The sequence below is a fragment of the Denticeps clupeoides genome, chromosome 14 (genome assembly GCF_900700375.1).
Source record: "Denticeps clupeoides chromosome 14, fDenClu1.1, whole genome shotgun sequence".
Lineage (NCBI taxonomy): Eukaryota > Metazoa > Chordata > Actinopteri > Clupeiformes > Denticipitidae > Denticeps > Denticeps clupeoides.
This window is the reverse complement of record NC_041720.1, coordinates 16001853-16025900: the sequence shown is the minus strand read 5'-3', so window position 1 is coordinate 16025900 and position 24048 is coordinate 16001853. Positions and strand designations below refer to the sequence as shown.

Below are 24048 nucleotides of genomic sequence, written 5' to 3'. Positions count from 1 at the left end.
TCTGCACATACACACCTGTAGCAATACCGTCAAAGAGTGAGAGAACCCGGATTGGCTCTCTCTTCTCAACTGCTACTGGGGCATACAGTTTCGTTGGCTCCTGATGGGAGGAACAGAGTACACAGTGGTCAAGGAGAAGGTCACATGCTGGACTTGCTTATGCAACTTTGTGTAACATTATTAAACAAGGAAAACAGGGCTATGCATCACTGTGCATTTCATACCTGAACTAGCTAGTTACAACTGGTCATGGCTGGGTATATTAGAAATGGTCACTGCATTCGTCGTGTGCACAGATAATTTAAGTGATTGAAAATGTAAATTAATGGACATTGTTAACTGATGTCCACAGTGAGCTACATATTAAAGCAGATCTTTTATTATTTAAATTGCACAGTGTACAGATTTTTTACCATCGTATTAGAAACACATGGATTTATTTGTGTCAACATATCTTTGACTGTGAAATGGCTTTAAAACAGAAGTCAAAATGAAGCATCTGAATCTGTCCATTCAGTTCACTCTTTATGATGGAGAAAAGTGACACCATGAAGATCCGCTCCCAAGGTTTCTGAAGCCAATCATCTACATCTAGGGTTCCACAAGGACTTCTGGGCCACATTCATTTTCACAAAGACTAACCGTGTCTAATTCCCCAATCCCTCTCCATGACGATTAGTCTCAGTACAACCACAAGAGGGAGCCATCACTGACATGGGGGCAGGAGGTCAATGGGTTCGTTTAACAGTTCAAACCGGGTGGTTTCACGGCAGGTCTTAGGCACTACTGTAATCCAATCCCCCTGATGCTACGGATCAAGCCATTCAGGGAACCTCTGATGAGTCTAGTCAGGCACATTAGCACAAAGTTTCACCAAGGAAGTTGGAAGCTCTGTGTTTTCTATTCTGCTATGTCTATATATATATTGTGTTATATATATATATATATATATATATATATATATATATATATATATATATATATATATATATATATATAGATATATATATATATATATTATATATATATATATATATATATATATATATATATATATATTGCATCCTAATTGCCATAAAATGAATAGGGTTGCAGGGATTAACTATATATATATATATATATATATATATATATATATATATATATAGTATATATATATATATATATATATAGATATATATATATATATAGTATATATATATATATATATATATATCTATATATATATATATATATATTATATATATATATATCTATATATATATATATATATATATATATAGTTAATCCCTGCAACCCTATTCATTTTATGGCAAATTAGGATGCAAGATGCAGCCTACGTATAGCCAAAACACCCATTTTCTACATTTTCAAATGGATCAGCCTGCACCAAGGTTCAGGGTTAATCTGCCCTCTGGATTTGGGATGTGAAAGACAGTGTAACCTGAAATCTTCATCATATGGCAAAAGATAACAATGAAATGTGAAATGTTGCTTTACCCAAGATTAAATAATAAAAGACAATATGAATCAATATGGCAATATATTGTGATACTTCCCATTGTGATAAAAAAATATTATACCATTGTATTGATAATATAAGATTTTTGGGTTTAACTCTACTTGACAATATATTTTGAAGGGTCTTTCATCTTCAATTACACAGTTATGACTATTCTGTCATGCACAACAATATACTGGGTATGATACAATCTGAATCTAATATCACTGCTGAGCAACACATGATATTTTGGGTCACTCCTATAATAGGGATTTCCACCCCTATTATAAAATTTTTCTGACGTTATGGAATTAATTTTTGATTACTGATGTTAACTTCATGTCTGCTCCTCTGTTCCGTCTCTCTTCTACACTACCTGCAGTGCATATATAGAACATGGCAGACTCACAAAGTCCTGGTCATGGTTGTTGGCAAAGAAGTGCTGGAGCCTACTGGGCCAGTCATCTCGACGCCGCAAAAGCCCATAGATGTTCCGCGATCCACACATGTAGCAGTTCCACGGGTCCTCTTTTATGGCTGCCTGGGCTGCTCCGGGACCCACCAGCAAATCCACGCACTCCACACAGAAGCACCTGAGAGTGCCCATGTACAAGCAGGCAGAAAAAACAGATTCCTCACAGGGCCAACAGTGCACAAGCACATGTGCATGGACGAATCCTCATAACAACATCTATTATTACATAATGATTCCATTATCCCATAAGAGTAATGGAATGGATTTCATTTATCACATTAAATGTGTTCTGAACTTTTTCATATATCATATATCACTATTTTAAAACTTAGTTCATAGGGCTGCACCAGTTTGAAAACAGTGCCCACTGTGTTCTGTGTGTTCCAGGCATTTCACAAGCTATAAAGGAGGAGAAATTCATTAATAAATAAATGATAAACAGGGAATACTCAGGAATACAATCAGTGTGTGTAAATGCTTCCAGTGGACTCTGTTGAACTGGTAAAATGTTACACGAGTACACGTTCCAGTTGGCCAGTTGGACCGGGGACTGACCTGCAGCAGTTGTTGTTGCCGCACATTAGCACCTCCCGCCCCCCACAGCAGATGGTGCAGTAGGACTGGTATCCATCGTCGTCATACTGGTACGCACATTCTAAAAAGCAGTTCTGGAGAGAAGCACGCAGAAGATAGCACACATTGGGTCTACGGTGTATGTGAGAAATGGGTGTGTTTGATGGGTGTCCGTATTAGAATAGCTCTAGATTTCTGTATATAAATATTTCTTTTAGGGATGAAACAATTCAAACAACCATCGCTGTTATTAAACTAGAAATATTCATTTTGTTAAATCCAGAAATAAATGCAATTAGTGCAACAGTGTTTTGCACTGTTAGTGTGTGGATATAAAATCTGACACCGCATCTTTTGCATGTGAACAATTGCCGAAACGGTCAGACAAGGGAGCAATGCACTTGGTGTGTTTGCCACGATGTGCTTGTGTCTGGACGCAAGTAGAAACCAAACGAAAATACTTAAATGCACACAGTACCACGTGACGCACGCCATTTTTGGCTGCATCATCAGCGCTTTAAAATATTACATTTTAATGTCAGAATCTGCAGGGTATTTTTTCTTTTTTAATAATCTCCCTGCCTGAGCTTCTCTACCACAGTTTAAAACTGCCATAATTTTAAATATGCAATTTTCAGTTTATGTTCAGCCCTCATATCTAGTTGTATATATCTAACAATAAAACTTTGCTTTGCCTGCATTGACTTTTACGTTGTCTCTGAAACCTAAACTTCCTGACAATAACCCCCTCCTATTACCTATTGCCTTCCTGGGATTAGTGGTCCAAGAAAGAATATTATAGTCAAAACTACAGACTCTAAATTGGTCTTAAAAAAGTCCCCCATTACACCATTAGCCTCTCTAAGCCAAGGGCTTTGTGGTTTTAAACTGCCTGGTTTCTGTATCTCTCAAAGATCTTCTTTTTTTCCATTAGTCCAAGAGAAGGGAGTAAACTCTTTCAAAGTGATGCGCGTCTCCAGCCTGACGGTTTCCGTTCATGGCTCAGACATTCTCTCGGCCTTCAGCTCCCTGCCATCTGTGAGCATGGAGCGGTGGGTCAGTCATTAACTATTCATAGGATAGACTGAGCTGTCTGTGCTTCTGCTATGCAGCAGTGCTGCTGCCTTGTTAGTCTTGCCTGCAGTGGTCTTGCTCTGCGCATCAGCCCAGTCTAGTCTATAATCACATGAGGTGTCAAGATGGTGGGATGATCTGTCATCCCTGGTTGTGACTCAATCCCTGCTTTCCATCCAACGGCGGTCACTCCAGTCCTACCTTGGTACTTACTTGGTTGGTACATCATTTTTTAAAACATGAAGTAATTGCCTGGCAAACCACTAAAACTTAAGGGGCAATACTTTCTTAGGGCTATTTAGGACACAGAATGGACACTTCCCTATTTACATTTACATTTAGTGCATTTGGCTGACACCCTTATCCAGAGCGACTTATAATCAGTAGTGACAGGGACAGTCGCCCCCTGGCGACACTCAGGGTTAAGTATCTTGCTCAGGGACACATAGGTGTGTGTGTTAGACACTAGACTACTACCACCCTACTACACCCTGAACCAGAAGACCACCACTTGCTACCATTGCTTCCCTTAGAAAGACACTTTCTGATAAATGGCAGAAATGTACATGCAAATATTTGCTAATAATCACTGATTGTGTTGTCCAGAATGAGGAAGCAGGGTGTGTGAGGACTGTCAATATGGACTCCACATACTTGAAATGTTGATTACAAAACCAGACGTGGTTTAACAGCCACTAAAGAGCTTTGAAAACAGGGCTTTTGTCTCCGCTTGAGAGACAAAAGCATTAAACAGACACATACATTTTTATAAATGCTTTCTTTCTAACAATCATGCCTCCAGAGAATAATAACTAGACGACGCTAATGCTAATTTGGCAAAATGGTTCAACTTCATGGTCCATACATCCTCCATTCCCCTAGGACCTCGCGTTCCTTATGCTCATGCCTGGTTGCCGCTCAAGATGGTCAGCGGTCTGACCATCAGTGACCAGTTCCAGCTGTGCCTGGTCCAAACCACTCCTGTCTTCACTAATGTAGTGTGAAAACTACCGATCGCCGTCCAAACCATCCACTTGCTCCCGAGAACCTCATAAAAGTGCCACAAAAAACCTTTGACATACTTCCATAGAGGAAATTATTTGGAAAAACCAACCTGTGAAATTATTTCAGTGCTTTTCTGAATGGAACAACTAAATGGAGCTTGAATTGTGGCAATATTTTGCCACGTAGATGTATCTTTCAGGTCTGTGTGTAGCGTGGAACCAGCAGCAGCAAGGTGTTCCTGTTTCCTCACCTTACAGCTCTGGCACATGGCGCCGGTGAAGAGTGGGTGCTCCAGAGACACGTTCAGACTCCCGCAGGAGATGCAGATGTCTGTAGGAAGTGAGAGAAAGCGAGGGTGAAAGAGTAAAGAGCTTGTCAGCTAATGTCACACATGCACCGTACACTCAAGACTGTAACTTACCTTCAATATTTCGGCATTTCTGTCTCACTTCATACACAAGCCGCTCTGGAAACAGGAAAAATGTGTGTGAATTTAAGATGAGACCCCATTTTTCATATGCATTGCGCAGTGTAAGCTGAGTAGCATTTATTGGAAAGTTAATTAACATATTGGTTTTGAACTGGATGATAATGTAATATTATATAAAATGTAAATCATATTGAAAACTATCATAGAATAACAACTGTATAATGAAGCAGGAACTAATACTGGCAACTGGCAACTGACCTTAAAATAATAAGAATGCCTGTTACTATAGGTCATGGCAATAAAATGAGCAATTCACTATTTAGGAAAGGATGCATTTTGTCCATTACTAGAACATCACATTTTAAGGTGGATGCTGCTCGTGCCAGCTACTAATGGTTTTATTCATTTATTAGCTCAAGCGATGTCACAGCAGTGTGTGTGAGCGTGTCTTCGGTTTACCCCTTGTCCCCTCGTCAATGATTTCTTTGATTTTCGGCTTTTCCACACTGCTCTTGCGGGCCTTTTTGGCCGGAGGTGGGGTGTATGAAGCTGCTTCTGGCTCCGCCCACAGGTCAGGGTCCACCTCTGTGTATGGATTACGCTCTGCTGCAAAGACAACACTGAACTTGTACCTAATGTATCACACTTTACGCGTGTGTGCATGTATGCATTTAAGCATGCTTGTGTGTGTGTGTGGTTTTACCTGGTGGTGGCTCCAGTCCTTTTGCCCCACTGGGCAGGAAGCCATTGTTGGCCCACTCAATCATCTGCCTGTTCTGCATCTCCACACTCTTTCCTGAGTCTGAGTCATCATTCGACACACATGATGGGAATGGTTTGCCTGCCCGTGAGCTGGCCACCTACACACATGCAGACACACAGAAAATTATGATCAATTGTAACAAATATAAGCTCTCTCTACACATAAAACATTTCTCTGATCTTCAATGAGACATGCTAATTTACAAAAAACAATCAAAAAGATTATAGACGTCTTGTTAGACAAGATGTGGAATATCTTTCACACACTTAACTGTGATGGTACCCAAAAATAGTGTGTTTACTCACCTGTAGCACCTCATAGATGGCTTTCCTGTACATGGGCTGCTTGTTGTAAGTGGGTTGATGGAAGGCATTTGAGAATGAACTCAATGGTAACAGCTTCTCTACACACACCTAGCAGAGTTGTGATATGGAGACATGGAGAGAGAATGGAGTGGATGTAAACACGATTAGTAAACAGTATTTCATTCAAAACTACGGAATTTATCAGATGCCCTTCCCCTAAGCGACTTAAAATCAGTAGTTACAGGGACAGACCCCCCTGGAGCAACACAGGGTTGTGTGTCTTGCTCAAGGAGGGGTTTGAACCTGTGACTTTGTGGTCTTCTGGTTCATAGGCAAGTGTCTAACCCACTAGGCTACAAGCAACCCTACAAAGACCCTAAATACAGACACATTATTTCCGCTACTTAAATATTTAAACCCTACATTTCTTTTGCACTGTGTTAAGTGCACAAGGGAAATTTTGCTTGGTGTGTTCAGGGCTTGGTTCCATCTGCATCTGCATGCTTTCAGAAAAAGCGTCCCCAAATACAAACTAAATGAAGGCAGAGAATGTATCAGTATCTAAATCTGCCGAGTCTTGAGGTGACTTGTCCTGGTCTTACACCACACAGTTCGAAACCATTTAACAGACACAAACAAGTATCCCAAAGTGGGAATAAAATGATAAAAGTTTACTGCAGTTGTAGTGTGCTCCTGGCATCTCTATTGTTCAAAGTCTCTACTGGCAATCTGAGCTGTTTGTTCAGTCAAGTCAATTTCTAGTCTCAACTTTATCTTCTTAGGCTACAGGGTGGTAGGAACCTAGTGGGTAACGCACTTGCCTATGAACCAGAAGACCCATGTTTAAATCCCACCTACTACCATTGTGTCCCTGAGCAAGACACTTAACCCTGAGTGTCCCCACGGAAACATGTGTCAACGATAATATATACTTGTTCTGACCAACCAGGGATCAGAAAATCAGGAAGAACTTTGCTGAGAAACAGGAAACCGGAGCAAAATCTTGTCACACTTGGTAAAAATCTAAATACTCCATGACTTTGAGCCATTTGAAACTTTAGTCTTTTGAAGATCTTTTCCCAATCTTTTCAAAGTATTCCACACTACATAAAACAGAAGACTGAATGAATGAATATGAAAATGCATATATTAACCATCACATATTATCTTCAACAACTCTAGTATCTATGGAATAAATAATAGCAGTTATTCATGTCTGGATAACGTCTGGCTCTCACCACTGAGAATTTTCCGTCCCCAAACCACATGACCCAGCGGGTTCCTTCAGCAGCACGGCTGCGGCCGGTCATCCACCAGGACACGATGCGGCCCGGCCACCATGAGAAGCCACGCAGTTTCCCCCACACCAGCTCCCCAATGCCAAAGCCACGACCATCCTACACACAAAAACACAAACAGAAAGAAAGACATGAAGAAAGTACACACCTATGTTCAGGTTTTCTGTCAATTTTCCACATTTCTGATGATCTCAACATTGTGTCAGTGCGTTTTGAACGTGGGTGCCAGGTGTACCTCATATTCAGCTTCTGGATTATTCGGATCTGAGGATTTGGCCATGGCCTTTTCACCGCTGGAGATGGGTGCGGGCTCAGGTGTTGTGGCGACTGTGGGGGAGGCCGGGTCTGTGTGCTGCTGTACCGGGGGCGGAGTCTGAGGAGTCGGAGTGGGTGGGAGGTTGGTGGCAGGCTCCTCCTCTTTCTTCTGAGGCTCCGGTTCTGTATGGTCCTTCATGGTGTTCATCACAGCCACCAGGTGGGCCTTCTTCTCGGCCTGTGGAGAAAGACGCGCACAGGTTCAGCAGGAGTAATTATGAGCCATGGCTATCACAATGTATCAATGTGCACAGGCCAGAAGATACGGCCCACACTAACAAGTAAACAATACACTGCTTATTACAAAAAGTTATTGCAAGAAAACCACATGTAACTGGTTTTCAGTGTTTAATAATCTTTAGTAACACATTATTTAGTGAAATGATGGCAATGCTCAGTGCACCTTGACGGTTCAGGATTCGAACCGGTAACCTTTTGATTACAGGTCCACTTCCTTACCCGCTAGGCCACAAAGGCTCAAACTGTATCACGTGACCATATCAGTAGAGTGTTTTGTACATTGACATTCACTCTAGATGTAGAAAAGGGGGTAGGAGGGTTTGGACACAAAGTATTTCCAATACACATTTCTGGAAGGGATGTAGTGAATCTCTGAATCTGCTGTAATAAAGGCAAGGTGTGTGGACATTATGATGAAATTCACTAATTCAACTTCTATTACACATACATTGTTTGTTGCTACATTGCACTTCAGCCACCAGTTGCATTTGTTTGAACAATTTCTTATGTTTTCTTTTATTAGAAACGTGTCAGTTGTAATTTTTTAATAGGTTCAAACTTTAATGGTTTTTAAATGTGAATGAAATGATAAAAATGTGAGAAGTGCTACACAGAATGCTATATTGTACGGGTGTTAGAAAATATCCATAAAGCAATATACTGTGATATTTTACGTTGTGATATTGTATTGATACAGGTATATTTTGTATACAAATAGTCTAAAATTCATGTTCTGAGTTATGTTGTTTTGGCTGAGTTATTAATGTGATGTGATCTACACAGATCTTACACAGCATATTGATATCAGCTCTGTTTTAACATTTTCAGTGGACTGTAGAATATCACAATATGTGCAGTATCACAATATATCATAATATAATAGTATCGTGATCCCTGTATCGTGAGAGCCTTGGCAATACACACCCCTACTATATTGATATAGTGCTATACTGAGGCTGGAACAGAACAACACAACCCTTAGTGTATTGAGAGTAATGTTCTAAGTGCACACACACACACACAAATTTTTTTTTTCTTATTGACATTTTGCGAAGCAGTATCTTTGGAGCTAAGAAACAGACACTCTGAGCTTAAAAAAAAGTATTTTTAATAATTCTCTCAATAATTCCCACATTTCTCTCAAGTAGTAAAAACGTTGCAAAAATGTGTCATTTATTTTAATACTTGCTGCATTTTAATCCCAGACAATTGAACAATGTGGCAGTACAACATACGCAGCCCCTCTTTGTTTGGTGTGTAATTACTTTTGAATCCCAGAAAATTTACTTTAACATGGGAGGAGCCCATAGTGAGGACGGACAGCTCCCATGCACCCAATTTCCTTCTGGATGATGTAAACTGGCTCCTGTCAATACAACACATGCACAATATAGTCCAATTTTCAGTTTCCTCCATTTCCCCGAAATCGATCTTGTTCACAGGTTCTTATAATTATATTTATATTTAAGGCGTTTGGCAGACCAGGGGTTGTGAGGTAGGATGGTGCTACTCCATGTTTGGCTTTGTAGTCCAATATTTTGAATCTGATGCGTGCAGCTACTGGGAGCCAGTGGAGGGAACGTAGCAGAGGGGTGGTGTGGGAGAATTTGGGAAGGTTGAAGATCAGTCGTGCTGCTGCATTTTGTATAAGTTGTAGAGGACGGATGGTACATAGAGGTAGACCAGCTAGAAGGGAGTTGCAGTAATCCAGTCATGAGATTACTAAGGACTGAACCAGTATCTGGGTGGCCTGTGTTGACAGATAAGGACGGATTTGTCTGATATTGTAGAGAAGGAATCTACATGAGCGGGAAAGGTTGCTGATGTGAGTCGAGAAGGAGAGTTGGTTGTCTATTGTTACTCCAAGGTTGCAGGCTGTTGTAGAAGGAGAGAGCTGTGAGATGCCCAGGTAAATAGCAAGATCCTGATGTGGTGAAAAATCTGCTGGAATGAGTAGTAGTTCAGTTTTGGTGGGATTGAGTTTGAGGTGATTGGCTGCCTATCAAGATGAGATGTTAGTTAGACATGCATAGATTTTGGAAGCAGCATGTAGATCTGAGGGAGGAAAACAGAACATGAATTGTGTGTCGTTGGCATAGCAGTGATAGGATAACCCATATGAGGAAATGACTTCACCAAGTGATCTCGTATAGGGGGAGAAAAGGAGAGGACCTAGGACTGAGCCTTGAGGGACACCAGTGGAGAGTAAACATGAGGAAGAGGTGGATCCTTTCCAAGTCAATTGGTAAGATCACTCATCAAGGTAGGAAGCAAACCACTGCCATGCTGAGGCCCGAATTCCAAGCCTCTTCAGGATACACAAGAGAGTCTTGTGGTTAACTGTGTCAAATGCTGCAGAGAGGTCGAGGAGAATAAGAACCGATGACAGTTTTGCCGATCTGACGACAAGTAACTTCTCAGAAACAGTCAGAAGGGCCGTCTCAGTAGAACAAGCTGTTCTAAAGCCAGACTGGATAGGATCCAGGAGGTTGTTCTGGGACAGATGAAGTGATAGTTGATTGTAGCGCTCAAGGATTGTAGCACTCAAGAAATGAGAGGAGAGAAGCTGGTCGGTAATTGTTGATATCTGTAGGATCAGTGGGTTTCTATAGGATTGGAAGAACTCTGGCTGTTTTAAAGCAGATGGTACATGGCCAAATGTTGTTTATGATATAAGAGATTAAAGGGATGAGGTCGGAAGAGATGATTTGATGCATTGTGGAAGGGGTTGGATCTAGTGGGCAGGTGGTTAGATTGCCTGTAGAAACTGATTATAGAATCTTCAGAGGGTAGAGTAGGATTTGTGGTGGAGAATATCTTACAGAATGGTTCAATCTTCCCTGTGAAGAAGTTGGCAAAATCATCAGCAGTTAGGGAAGATGGGGCAGGGGGAGTTGGAGGGTTGAATATGTTGTGGAGTTTTTGAGGGTTGTGGGCAGAGGCTTACAGTTTTGCCTTGTAGAAATCAGTTTTAGCAGTAGTGAGGTTAGTAGAAGATTCTGGTAATGCAATAGTCAAGCTGTGATTTCTTGTATTTTCTCTCCGCTGCTCGAAGTACTCTTCGATTACTGCGCAATGTATCGAAGAGCCCTTTTGGGTTTTGAAGATAGAGAACAGAAGTGATCCATAGAAATGGAAAGTGAGATGAGGAAAGAGTTTATGGCTGTTTCTAGTGGTAAGGAGAAGAATGAGTCAGAGGTTGGGAAATGTGAAAGAATGCAGGAAGATACAGATGAAGGTGAGACAGTGTGAAGGTTGTGTTGAATGAAGGATGGATGGGGAATAGTCCTGGATCCTGTAGGTAGAGTGAGTGTGAAGGTCAGGAAGTGGTGGTCAGAGATGTGAAGTGGAGTGGAAGAAAGTTGGAGAAAGATGACTGAAGACCAGGTCCAGGACATTCCCTCCTTTGTGTGTGGGAGAGATGTTGCTGCTGGTCAATGAAAAAGAGTGGAGAAGGGGAAGAAGGCAAGACAATTTGAAGTTTGACTAGTGGAAGATTGAAGTCACCATGTAGAGATAGGGGGCTGCCTAAGGAGAAAATGCTGAGCAGAGTGTCCAATTAATCAATAAAGCACTCTGGAGGGCGATATATGACAATAAGAAGGATGTTCACAGGAGAGGAAACTGAGACTGCATGGAATTCAAAAGAAGAAATATTAAGATGTAGGAGAGGCATTGGCGTGACAGACCAATTTTGCAATTTTAAAAGGCCAGTACCCCCTCCTCTCCCAGTTTTCCTAGGAGTGTGGGAGAACGTGTAGGTAGAAGAGAGGGCAGCAGGTGTAGCTGTATTCTGAGGGGATATCCAGGTCTCTGTTAGCGCCAGGAAGTCTAGGGAGTGGAGAGTAGTGAGACCAGAGATGAAGTCAGCTTTTTTAACAGCAGATTGACAGTTCCAGAGCCCACCTACCACTCTTGTTTGAGAATTAGATGACAGAGCGGGGTAGATGAGGTTGTTGGTAACAGAGCCTCTGCAGCGTGAGTATGTTTCCCTAAGCCTGTAAGAGATAGTTGCTGTGAAGTAAAAGGCTAAAATGGAAAAGGAGGATGAAGGAAAGATGCCAAGTTTGGACTGACGGCTATTGACGGCTACTGTGTCTGTAGTGGAGTGACCTTCACTATAAATCCCTAAGCCCTGACACCTAATTTACACCTCAGGGGAACCCGAAACTATCACTGATGACATAACCCCTGATGCAGCTTAAACACAATCTACCTTTCAATACACACCACACAATTGATAGTCCAACACAGTCCTACAACTGAGCTTACAAACAGACAGTAAACAAAGTCTAGATCCTACCTTTCCAGAACAGACAAATACAATGATAGACTTGAAGCAATCCGAAGGGTACCACACCTCCTCTGGGAAGTTCATTTCTGTCTATTTCTCACTTGTTACAGTGAGAAATTACAGAGGTCAACTCTGCTGTTATCGTCACTACAGACACAACCAAACCCAACATGCAGACAGGTTGTCAACACTTTTTGCTTCTCAGATTTGCAAACACTCCCCACCTCCAAAATATCACAATATTGTTATTTAATGCATTATAAAATGACAATCTATTTATTCGGAAACAATTCAACAACCAAAATGATAATGGCCACTTATTTTCGACAGTGTAACCATATTTTCCCCCAGTGTAATAGCAAGCTGTCCAGACACAGCCAGGAGCATCCGCAGGCATCCGCTTCCACAAGTACATCCAGGCGAGAAAACTTCTGTTGGTCAAACCGTTTTAGTTGGGAGTGTTTTTGTGGTAATATCTGCATGCTTGAGGAGACAAATGAATATTCAAACCATAAACCTAACAAGCCCACACATAATAGGAACTGTCATGACCCAATCCACCAGCCTAAACCAAACCCAAAGCCGGACCAAAATAAAAAAATCTACAGAGGGAAAACCAGATGGTCGCTCTACCTCCTACCAACCTCCTTCTCCCTCCGGTTCCCTTCGATCTCTTCTTCTACCACAGACTGGCGCCAAAATCGCCACACGGCTCAGCCAATCGTTTGTGCTGACAGCAGAAAAGACACGTCACGCAAAACAAAGTGCCCTCCGAGGACTCCTCACTTGCCGGCTCTGGCCTAGGTGAACAAATGGCCGCGTTTTCCTCGCCGAAAACCCCCCCCGAAGGAAAAAAAAAACAGGAAAGTGAGCATCAGGCCGGTTCAGACGGTTCACGCGCTCCCCCCCGCAACAATGAGGCCCAGCGCTTTCAAAGGGCTCTTTAGGTAATTCAAACCAAGCTCCACTTAGCAAGCGGCCAATACCATTTCCAGGCCAGGGCGTTTTTCCAAAATTAATTTCCAAGGGAAAAAAAAAAAAAAAAAGAATAGAGCCGGCCTCTCCCGCCTCCTATTTCTGCCCTCCTCTTATCCCGGCGGGGGGATGGGAGCCGCGCGGGCGAGCAAGCGAGCGAGAATTTTCTTTTTGAAGTGAGATAAAAACTTGTGACTTTCCTGCTTATGACACTGTGGGGCCTTGGAGGAGCCCGTGCCTCAGAACTCCGAGTGGCTAAGAATGTGCGGGGGGGGGGTTGTGCCAACGCCGAGGACACGGTTTTCACACACAATAACAGGAGGGAAACAGGGTCAGCTGAGTGTATGAGCGCATGTGTGTGTGTGTGTGTGTATGTTGTCTGGTTTACTGTTTAGTTTCTAAATGACAATGCACAGCTTGTGAGTGTCAGCACGCCACAGTCTGCCACATTTGTACTACGCAGTATGGAGTGCATATGATTGTACAATGTGTGGGAGTGAGTCCGTACGAGTATGGCATAGTTTTACCATATATGGTGAGGCATTGACTGTGCAGTCAGAGTGTTTATGCAAAGCTGTACAATATGGTGTGCACATGACAATCTGTAGAGTGTGTGTGTGTGTGTGTGTGTGTGTGCGTGTGTGTGTGTGTGTGTACCAGAAGTCTTTATATATCTTTATATATCGAACGAGAATTGCTGGTGTCTCCCATTGTAAGTCGCTTTGGATAAAAGCGTCTGCCAAATAAAGTAAAGTAAAGTAAAGATCTCCCCAACTCTTTATATAGAGACAAAACAGGGCATGGCACTACAGTATTATGCTTTTATTTCATATGAATGTTAAAATTGCATTCATTATTTATACTCTGCAGCAAAGAACTGTGCCATATATTAAATTACCAGAAAATTTTATTTCACTGAGAAAAAAAAACACATAACAAAATAAAAGAAATAAAAAGTATTCATCTTAATATTGGATATTGTTGTGAGAAAAAATTGTGTGAATGTCACACACTGTGTGTGTTTTAGTTTAAATGAAGAACTTTCCTGCTGCCACTTAATATTTTCCCCAGGAGTGAACTCTGACCCTTTATCTAAAGTGTGCTGTTTTCTCACTGACCCAGACACACGAGAGAAGCAATTGGCCCGGGAATCGTTTGACCCCTCTGGTCTCATCTCCTGTCTGAACTCAGACAGGAGGGGTCACACGGCTTTCTCGGCTTGACCTATGACCTCTTCAAACACCCGAACATGGCCAGCCTAATTGCCTAGGTATACTGTGGCCATTACATGGTCGGGTGGAGTTAGAATGGGGCGGGACCCCGAGCAGTTCCCACAGTCCGGAAATCTACTCCACAATACATACATGCAGTCATTTTTCTAACAATATTTTCGCACCAATTAAATCAACACAGAAAGATAATAGGGCCATCAGTTCAGTTTTAATAACAAGTCCTGATATATTATTCATTACACCTGTCCATGGAAAGTTTTTTTTTTGCCATCTAGTATTTGTGTCATTAGCCAATTGTGTCAGTCTAGCCAATTGTATGAAATAGCATTATATAATTCTGTAATTAGCAAGGGGAAATTGCATTAATAGTTGCAATGGACCCATCCAGTTTTAGAATATTTGTGGTTTAATGAAACATTTTAACATTATTTTATACATACATTCCATTTTACGCTTACAATACACAGTGTGACAAAACATTTGTGCTGTTTTTCTGTTTTATCTGACTTGATATCACTTTTTAGATCAAATGGAGAGTGAGTTCAAATATCAGCGAATCTCCTACTGTCCCCATCAGCAGGAAAAGATGCTGGTCATCACGCATTTTCACAACCAGAAATGGCTCAGTGATTTGTTCAGCGGACATCTATGAAGGGTGAAATGCTTAAGAGATTACACTTACTTAAGAGGTGACACTTATTTGACACTCAAATTTGCAGACACAGTTTGACAAAATTGCAAGATCATGCAATATTCACAGGGTTTGGTTGAATTCGCGTGAATCTTTGCAAGTGAGTAATGAGTGGATATTTTTTGTAAACTGAAATGTAAATTGCAATCAATCTGATTTGTGCAGCCCTGTTCCACAATACTTACATAGGTAGAAAACATGTTTTTATCCTCATACATCTGTTGCAATTACAAGGTATTTAATATTCCTTCCCAAAGGGAGCAAAGTTTGTTGCTCTCCGTTCATTTCTTACAATTATATGATCTAAAGGTTTGTGGCATATTAGGCTTTTCCTTTCTGGAATGTCATCTGTGAGAGCTGCACAAATTCAACTCACTAAAAGGAAAACAGTGCTCAACTACATGACTGGGCCAAACCAAAGGCCAAATTCTCCTGGAGACGGAAATGTCTTTGGAAGAAACACAAGCTCATTTAGACATGACACATGAAGTGGAAGCTCCATCTGTGGCAACATGACTTGATGAAGCAACGTTCAGACAGCCTGTCAATGTCCTCCCACATACTCACACACACATACTGAGGCCTTTTCAACTAACATATGTCCATCACTCACTATTGTACTTCAACAGCTTAATCAGCACAAACTGTGCAACAGGCTAATGGTGGATAGGCATCCCATCCAAGCCATCCCAACATTACTGGGAACTACTTGACCTTTGTGTGCAGATTGCGGGTGTTAAATAAACCTCAAACTGTCAATGTGGGAGTTGATCCTGTTTAGTCATTATCACAAGTTCAATTAGTAATAACCTAAGTGTGTCCACTGCATTTAAACCATTACATTTGGTGAGCAGTGGGCAGCCATGAAAGGTGCCCGGGAACCTTGCTCAGTGGCACCTCACTGGGCCACCACTGCCCTAATGACAAGAGATGACTTTTGCAATGATTTGACAAAATTGCAAGGTTGTTCATAATTCATTAGTTCATCCTGGATAGACTGACAAATGTAATTTAAATAAATGTATTGCACACATAAAAAAGTATTCAGAATACATGTTAAATACTTGTTTGGAAAATGTGTAAAATTACTGTGCATTATCATTATTTTTTATTAATTATCTTTTGTTTTACTTCTGGTTAAAAATTTCTGGCAGAAAAATTCAGGCAGGTCACTAAGGATGTACTTCATAAAGGAAAATGCATAAAAACCAAGGAAACATATTTTAAGACATGGCAATTATTACACATTATCGTCTAAGTGAAAGTGAAGGGATTGTCATTGTGAAACACTGCAGCACAGCACACGGTGACACAACGAAATGTGTAGGTTCCATGGTGTAATGGTTAGCACGCTGGACTTTGAATCCAATCTCAGTGGGACCTTAACTTAATGTCAAAAAGCAGTTTGTTGTGGGTGGTAGTAGCCTAGTGGATAACACACTCGCCTATGAACGAGAAGACCTGGGTTCGAATCCCACTTACTACCATTGTGTCCCTGAGCAAGAACTTGGTAGGACTGTCCCTGTTAACTACTGATTGTAAGTCGCTCTGGATAAGGGCGTCTTATAAATGCTGTAAATGTAATGTAATGTAACCATCACCCTTGGTGAGCAGTGGGCAGCCATGACAGGCATTCGAACCGGCAAACCTTCTGATTACGGGGGCAGCGTCCTAAACCACATCTATGCACACTAACTTGCTTCTAATTAAGCACATCATATAAGTACAGAAGTCTTTGTAGGTGAGCACTGACACGTGCAGACATTCACACACCCTCACACAGGAGCTTTTCACCTGCTAGCCATGAATGCACAGTTGATTTGCAAGAATTCTCCCTCTTCTCACTCCCCTTGTCTTCCTGTGGTTTAACATTGGCCTCATCTAACGCTCTTCCTCCTGTCTTCCCTCCGCTCATCTGATTAGACCCCACAGCACTTCCTGATTAAGATGTGGGGATGCATGCTAAAGTGTCCTCTAAGTGCAGGTCTTGAGTCAGCATGGGCTCTCTGAGCTCACAAAGCCACGATGCAGGCCTGCGGGATGCTGAAACCTGACCCCAGATCAGCACCAGCAGCGGCTGTGTCCTCCAATCCTGACTCAAATTACTGTTGCTAAAGCTGCTCTGCTGTCTCTTTTTTGGCCAGCATGCTAACATTACACCAAACTCCACAGAGTATGAATGGAGATGCCATTCATGCAGAGACTGAGGTGAAAAGGCGCAGCAGCCATCGTGCAGTCACTGGGTTCACCCTGACAGAAGATAGCTGACGGCTCTTTCGTGAGGCCTAGCTAACCACTGAAATAAAGAGTCAGAGCTGCATTTACATGCCTACATCCAAGGTCACTAGAAGAGGAACCTGTTCTTTTGTGTTCAAATAAATGAACACAGTGACGTACGGTTGACATGCTGAGGGCGATGTATTTGCACAAGTTCTCTGGTACTTTTTTTAATATTCACAGTCTAGCCATCTATGGTTTCAGAGTCTGCTCCTCACTGCTATTATCACGTTTACTGAACAGCGTCTAGCTTTACTGCAATGGCTTCTAAAGGTTTGGAGGCAAGCAAAAAGGACGATTCCTTACTGACACTGGAGGCCATTACTCAGCTGCTCGAGCAGCACCGCAAAGAACCAGCTACTGATTTCAAATCATCTTGACTCATAATTGTGGCTCAACAGTAGAGGAACACGGACGAAGCATTTTGTCGCTGGAACTCGCAGCAGATGACCTCAGCCAACGGGTTCTACAACTGGAGAGCGAGCGCACCACCGCATGCGAGGATAGCTCTAAGCTCAAGGCCAGGGTAAATGACCTTCCGAAGCGGACGTCAGAACATACATCGTAGAGTTACCTTTTAAGAGGTAGGTTTGTCGGACCATAATTCATTTTCACCATGCTGTATATTTCCCATTTAGAAGTAGGTTAGAGCGGTAGTAATGGAGCGGGAGTGTTTAATAGGAATAGACATAGTTTTATTTCGGCGCTAGCATATGCGCTAATTGTTAGCGCTTGGAACATGTGCTGCACCTCGTTCACCGAGCGCGTTTTATTCTTCAGGGGAGCCCTGTGTGAGACGCTCTGCATCCACAACCCATGTTTTATTGTTACAGGTATGGAGAAGTTTAGTTTGTATTATGTTAATGAGTTATTTTTGTTGTACTGTAAATGTTCATATTGTTCTTATGTAATTATTTATAGAATAACTTTGTGAGTAGTGATTTGTTAATCCTTTTATGTATTTTATTGGATGTTTAATTGATACTCAATTTGTATATTTTCTTGTATGGGGAATCAATTGTGTGATTCCGGTCAGATCCTTTCTTACCTTTTAAGAGGGGAGCCCTGTGTGAGACACTCTGCATCCACAACCCATGTTTTATTGTTATAGTTGTTAAAGTAAAAACGTCATTTGCAACCGTTGATTGGAAAATTGTGCATCGTAGAGTTGTGAACCTTCACCTGGTCTCGCGTTGCTTTACGATTATCAGTGCCTCAATGCATCCCATAATGTTTCTATATTGCTTCACAAGATGCTTTCAAATACAATAGTTTCTCATTCACCCGCGAAGACGCTTTGATTTGCTACAATGAGCTGAAAAACCTTTGGCGTAGCAACTCAAAAAAAAGGAGCAGACTTAACACTAGCCCACCTCAAATTAAATTAATCGCATGAAAATCCATCACAGCACGCAGAAGTCATTATGAGATTCAACATCCCTTCGCTTCCTACTGAATTTTTCACCAGCTGGTTTGAGTGAAGTATTGAGAAATGAAATGTTGCCTCCCCCTTCAGAGATTGAGATGGCTCATCGTTACTTAAGGGCTAAGCCGTCATCTACTCAACATTGCGCCCGGTCCTTCTCCGTCTGCACCGCCCACAAGATCAGGGACGGGGCGTCATCAGAGAGGCACGGCAGCGAGGACAACTGGTATATAGTGGCAAGAGAATTGGATTGTAGAAGACAACTGCCCTGAAGTTCTGAGCCAGAGTGCTGTCCCCAGGCTGTCTGGCTCCTCAACATGGTTCCCCCAGGAACATCCACATCACCTCCACCACATGTGAAGCCTGAAACCATCTTCCTCCTACCATTCTCCCTCCCAAACTGCACATTACAAACTGAACATCAGTACTGCACTCTTAACTGAAGTATTACGCCCGGCACTTTATTCACTCGCTATCTCACACTGTGATGCTGTGTTATGGTCATCATATCATGTCATATCACTACTACTGCCATTATTTTCATAGCTTATCATATACCACACACACTTTATACTAAATACATCCACACTGGTTTTGGTTTGTCTAGTTTGTCTCGACCGACACTATTTTATGGTACAGTGCACAATGTCAACAATGTCCGTGGTCATGTTTTTGTGTTGTGTGTTATTCCATGTCTTTTTGCACACCGTGAATCTCAAAAGCCTTCGCAATCTCGTCTCTCTGTGTACTTGTAGATAGTAAGATGACAATAAAGTGGACTTTGACTTGACTTTGAATACGGAGACGTCATCGCGGAGCCTGAAGCTGGCGCTGCTTTACCTGGCCCGGCTCTGTATCACACTAGCCAGCGGTGGCAGAAAGTGGATCGGCTCTGCCAGTGATGTGTAATTTGTATATCATGCCAGGCCAATCATTCAATATTTGGATGAATCTTTTGTCACTAACCTACCAGAAAATGTTGACTGACTTTATGTGAGATGGTTTGATTTTTTCTTACATTTTTTGAACATTATAATAGTTATGCAATGCAACAACATTTTAGTAAATTCCATAAAAATCCTCAATTGTTCAATAAAAAACTAATAATTTGGTAGTAGAACCCCAAAGATTTTGTTCTATAACTGGATAAAAACCACCAGGCCTCCTGAAAACAGCCATCTGACATGAGTGGTGCTGAGTGCCAAGAGCTGAATCGAGTGCCAAGAAACCAGATACAAGCTCAGGAGTGCGAGCATAAATGACACCAGATTATTTGGTAATATATATACAGGAGATCTGCCACCTGTCCAGGATTTTCTCGGATAATTTTGGCAATGAAACATTTTTTTATTCCTTTCAGGGGCACCAAAATGTCCCCCAAACATTTATTTCTATTACACACATATTAACTTTGCACTCTGCATCTGCTTTTTTCACTAGGGGCTGTTTGCGTTTACTGAAAAACACTTTTACTTTTAGTCAATCAATTCACTCTTAAGCTAAGCCCATTGCTTTAAATTTGTATTATGACATTACATTTTTATCAAGTTTTTTTTTATCAAATTATCATCTAATTTGAGGGAAACCTATGGCCTACAAACTAGTCGGGGGTCAAAACGAAAGTTCTCAGAAGAGAAAGAAGTACTGTCTGCCCCCTAAAAGTAAAAGGAGGAGGGCAATGAATGACATCATTAAGCCAACGGATAAAGCGCTGAAATTCGAGGAGGGGGAGTTATTTAAAGAGCCAGCTGTTAAACACTGTAAATCTTTCATTTGTCTTTCTATTCACATGCTTCCTCCTGTCCTCCCATACGTAAATGAAATGCCACGACTACCTCTCAGACAGGAGCTGTTAACACATGGTCATGTGCACATGAACAAACTACGGACATGCTCACGCAACAAATGACTACACACATGCAATTGTCTTCTGTATTGTCCACAAAAAATACCATCTGGAAAAAGGGAAATATTATATTGTGCAAAAGATTTTAAAAGAAAATAAAATCTGGGCCAGAAACGTGCCACTCTTTGAGACAAGATTAATCAATGAGATTTAACTTTACTGATCCTACAGCCAGGAAAGAAAGAGTGGCAGCTCATTTCTGGTGCTGTCCCCTCAAACGAAGTCAAATTAATGATTAAGTTCACTTATTTAATGTCAAACGCTTCTCCTTCTTCAGATTTCAGGCATTAGCTATATTATGAAGAGCATTTTCAATAAAGATTTGACCCGTAACCCTTTGAATCAAGCATTCCCAGAGACAACAATATTATTTGGCTGTATTAATGATGCTTTTAAATTAATAATGCACACTGCTATTTGGCTTTGGCCTTTGTATTGCTGTCTTCTATTAAAGTTTTTGTGCTTCAATTATATACAGAATCAAAAGAAAACTGTTAAGCTTCCACAGTAATTTCATTCCACCCTTCATCTGATATATAAGTGTTTCTTTTTGTGTCATAAAACGTTTAGGGGAGAGAGACCAAGATCAGAAAGCAATTCTGGCCACTTCAAATCACTGGCGTTTGTTTCTAGAGTTGCTGCGAGGGCATGATTTATACTATAAATCTTCCATTGACAGAGAAAGGAAGAGAGAAAGAAGGGGAAGCAGAAACATATCACACCCCACATTTATGCTTGAGCAAAAAAAACTTTTTAGTATACATCCTTCATATCTTGCATTTGAAATGGCTGCAGTTCTTCTGATCGGCCCTTCTATTGTTTAGGAAGGCCTCTCTGGTTTACCCAATTACTGAGACATTTCCGGTTATCTGCTAAGCAATGACTTTGTCATGTACAGGAGGAGGGGAGCTAAATAGCTTGGGGCAAGATCTGCTGGACCGTACCCAGCTTCTGAGACCATCTCCATGCACCACTCAACCTCATGAGCGCAGCCGCCCTCCAGCTGTGATGGAGCCGTGGGTCTGGTAATGTGGTAAAGAGCTCTCACGGGGCCAACTGCCCGGATAGGGATTAGGTCTAGTCCTGGACTGCATCTAGCTGCTCATAAATTAGTCTGCTGTAAATTGATTTTGAACATCCCCTGTGTTAGTTAATATTAAAGCTGACTGAATATGGCAGTGAGAAAAAAAACGACTCTAAATGAACATTTATACAAATAATTCAATAAAATGTGTGTCTACTGTTAATGAATCATTAATATGGTATTTACATACAGTACAGGCCAATGTTTGGACACACCTTCTCATTTAATGTGTTTTCTTTATTTCATGACCATTTTACGTTGGTAGATTCTCACTGAAGGCAACAAAACTATGAATGAGCACATGTGGAGTTATGTACTTAACAAAAAGTGGAGACCTGACCTCCAGTCACCGGACCTATCGAGGTGGTTTGGGGTGAGCTGGACCAACAAGTGCTAAACACCTCTGGGAACTCCTTCAAGACTCTTGGAAAACCATTTCAGGTTGAAGCCTCTTGAAGCTCATCGAGAGAATGCCAAGAGTGCGCAAAGCAGTAATCAGAGGCAAAGGGCGGCCTTTTTTTGAAGAAGAAACTAGAATATAAAACATGTTTTCAGTTATTTCACCTTTTTTTTGGAGTACATAACTCCACATGTGTTCATTCATAGTTTGATGCCTTCAGTGAGAATCTACCAATGTAAATGGTCATTAAAATAAAGAAGACACATTGAATGAGAAGGTGTGTCCAAACTTTTGGCCTGTACTGTATATCTCTACAATTTTGAAATGTCCTAACTTTTGGTAAAAAACAGTAACTTTTTTCTGTTCATCGAACTGACCAAAACTGGCCAGACATTGGTAATTACTATGGTAGCTATAAATGGCTGCTAATCAATTAAATATCTACTCAGATGCAGAGAGGCCCATTATCAGCAGCAATTAGTCTTCGAACGCTCTGTTCACTAATGATGGTCTGTCACTTTAAGGTTAATTCATCTCTATCTTTCCCTCCACACATGCAAATGGTCATGCCACCAAAAAGTCAGACAGGAACTGATGCTTGGTCCCACTTAAAAAATATGTTGCTGTCAGTTTTCACAGTGGCACAAATATCGCAAAAATGTTCAATCATAACAGTACCACAGTGTTCCTTAAGTAAGGCGTACTGAAAAAGACCAAACCCAATGCACTGGTGCTGCAAAACTGAAACATTCACACATTTTTATGGAAAACATGTGACCTTTTGGGTTGTTTTATGTTTCATTTACTCTATTCACCATGTGTCTTGATTGTTGCGAATGCTGTCATCCACACTTGAGATTATCCAACTGGACTGAAATCTGGAGCCTGGAAACTGTCTTGGCATAAGGCTCATAAGGCTCACGTCCACTGACTATCCCATTAAAGGACGGTTTCTTGTTGTTTTGCCAAAATGTCTGACTTGACCTTTAAAAGAGTGAAAATCAAACTGTTATTTCTGGTAAAGATGAGCCACACTTTACGGCGCCAAATGGACATAAACTGTTCCAGGTAAGGGCTGCAAGGACAGCTTGCCACTGGTTTGTGGCACCTGCTTTGCATGTTGCTGAGAACATCGGGCTGAATTCGCTTCTTTTACCACTTTACTTGCTTGTGTAAATCCAAGTGTAATAAGAGGTTAATAAAGATCTAAAAAGCCTTGGGGGAACCAGAGTTCCTCAAGTGACATCTGCCAGATGACAAGACACCACCAGGTCATGACAATTACCACTGGTTAGTAAACCAGATGAGAGGAGGGGCAGAGGTGGTCGGTTTTCTGCATATTCAGAAAGCAAACGCGCAATGCACAGTTTCTTTACCTAGAAAACACTACAAATACTTCAAACACATGTAAATTATTATTGCTTCGATATTTTCACTTTATTTAGCCGAAAGGACTCAAAACAAGTTCTTTAGCCAATTATTTCCAAAAATAGCCGGAACTGAGGCAGTAAAACGGAGAAATCTGCTGTGATAAAGGTATGGAAGGTAAGGAAGGTAAGGGGTGGGGGAATTTTGACGAAACCCTGTACATAAATCCATTACATTACACCTCAACAACCAGTACTAACATTTGGTCGATGTATTTAAGTATTTTAAGTATTTTTTTAAAAAGTGTTGTTTATATCTTTACAAATAATTTTACAAAAAGTTAAGCCCAAACTTCTGGCCTCTAGGGTAGGTGATTAAATGCTTTTGAAGACCGTTTATTCATTGGAGTGTAAGGT

The 24048-nt window shown here is 41.3% G+C and overlaps 1 protein-coding gene across 4 annotated transcripts in view; it reads right to left on the bottom strand.

Moving 5' to 3' along the window:
• Positions 1-24048, bottom strand: part of LOC114763861 (DNA (cytosine-5)-methyltransferase 3A-like) — a 112077-nt gene that overhangs the window by 11243 nt on the left and 76786 nt on the right. For all 4 annotated transcript variants that reach the window (XM_028953667.1, XM_028953670.1, XM_028953668.1 and 1 more), the window contains 10 exons: positions 7660-7917; positions 7365-7523; positions 6127-6234; positions 5762-5918; positions 5518-5664; positions 5050-5094; positions 4879-4958; positions 2532-2644; positions 1911-2094; positions 16-100 (listed from right to left, as the gene is read on the bottom strand). In XM_028953667.1, coding sequence (XP_028809500.1) covers positions 16-100; positions 1911-2094; positions 2532-2644; positions 4879-4958; positions 5050-5094; positions 5518-5664; positions 5762-5918; positions 6127-6234; positions 7365-7523; positions 7660-7917 — 1336 coding nt within the window. The remainder of the gene's footprint in view (positions 1-15; positions 101-1910; positions 2095-2531; positions 2645-4878; positions 4959-5049; positions 5095-5517; positions 5665-5761; positions 5919-6126; positions 6235-7364; positions 7524-7659; positions 7918-24048) is intronic.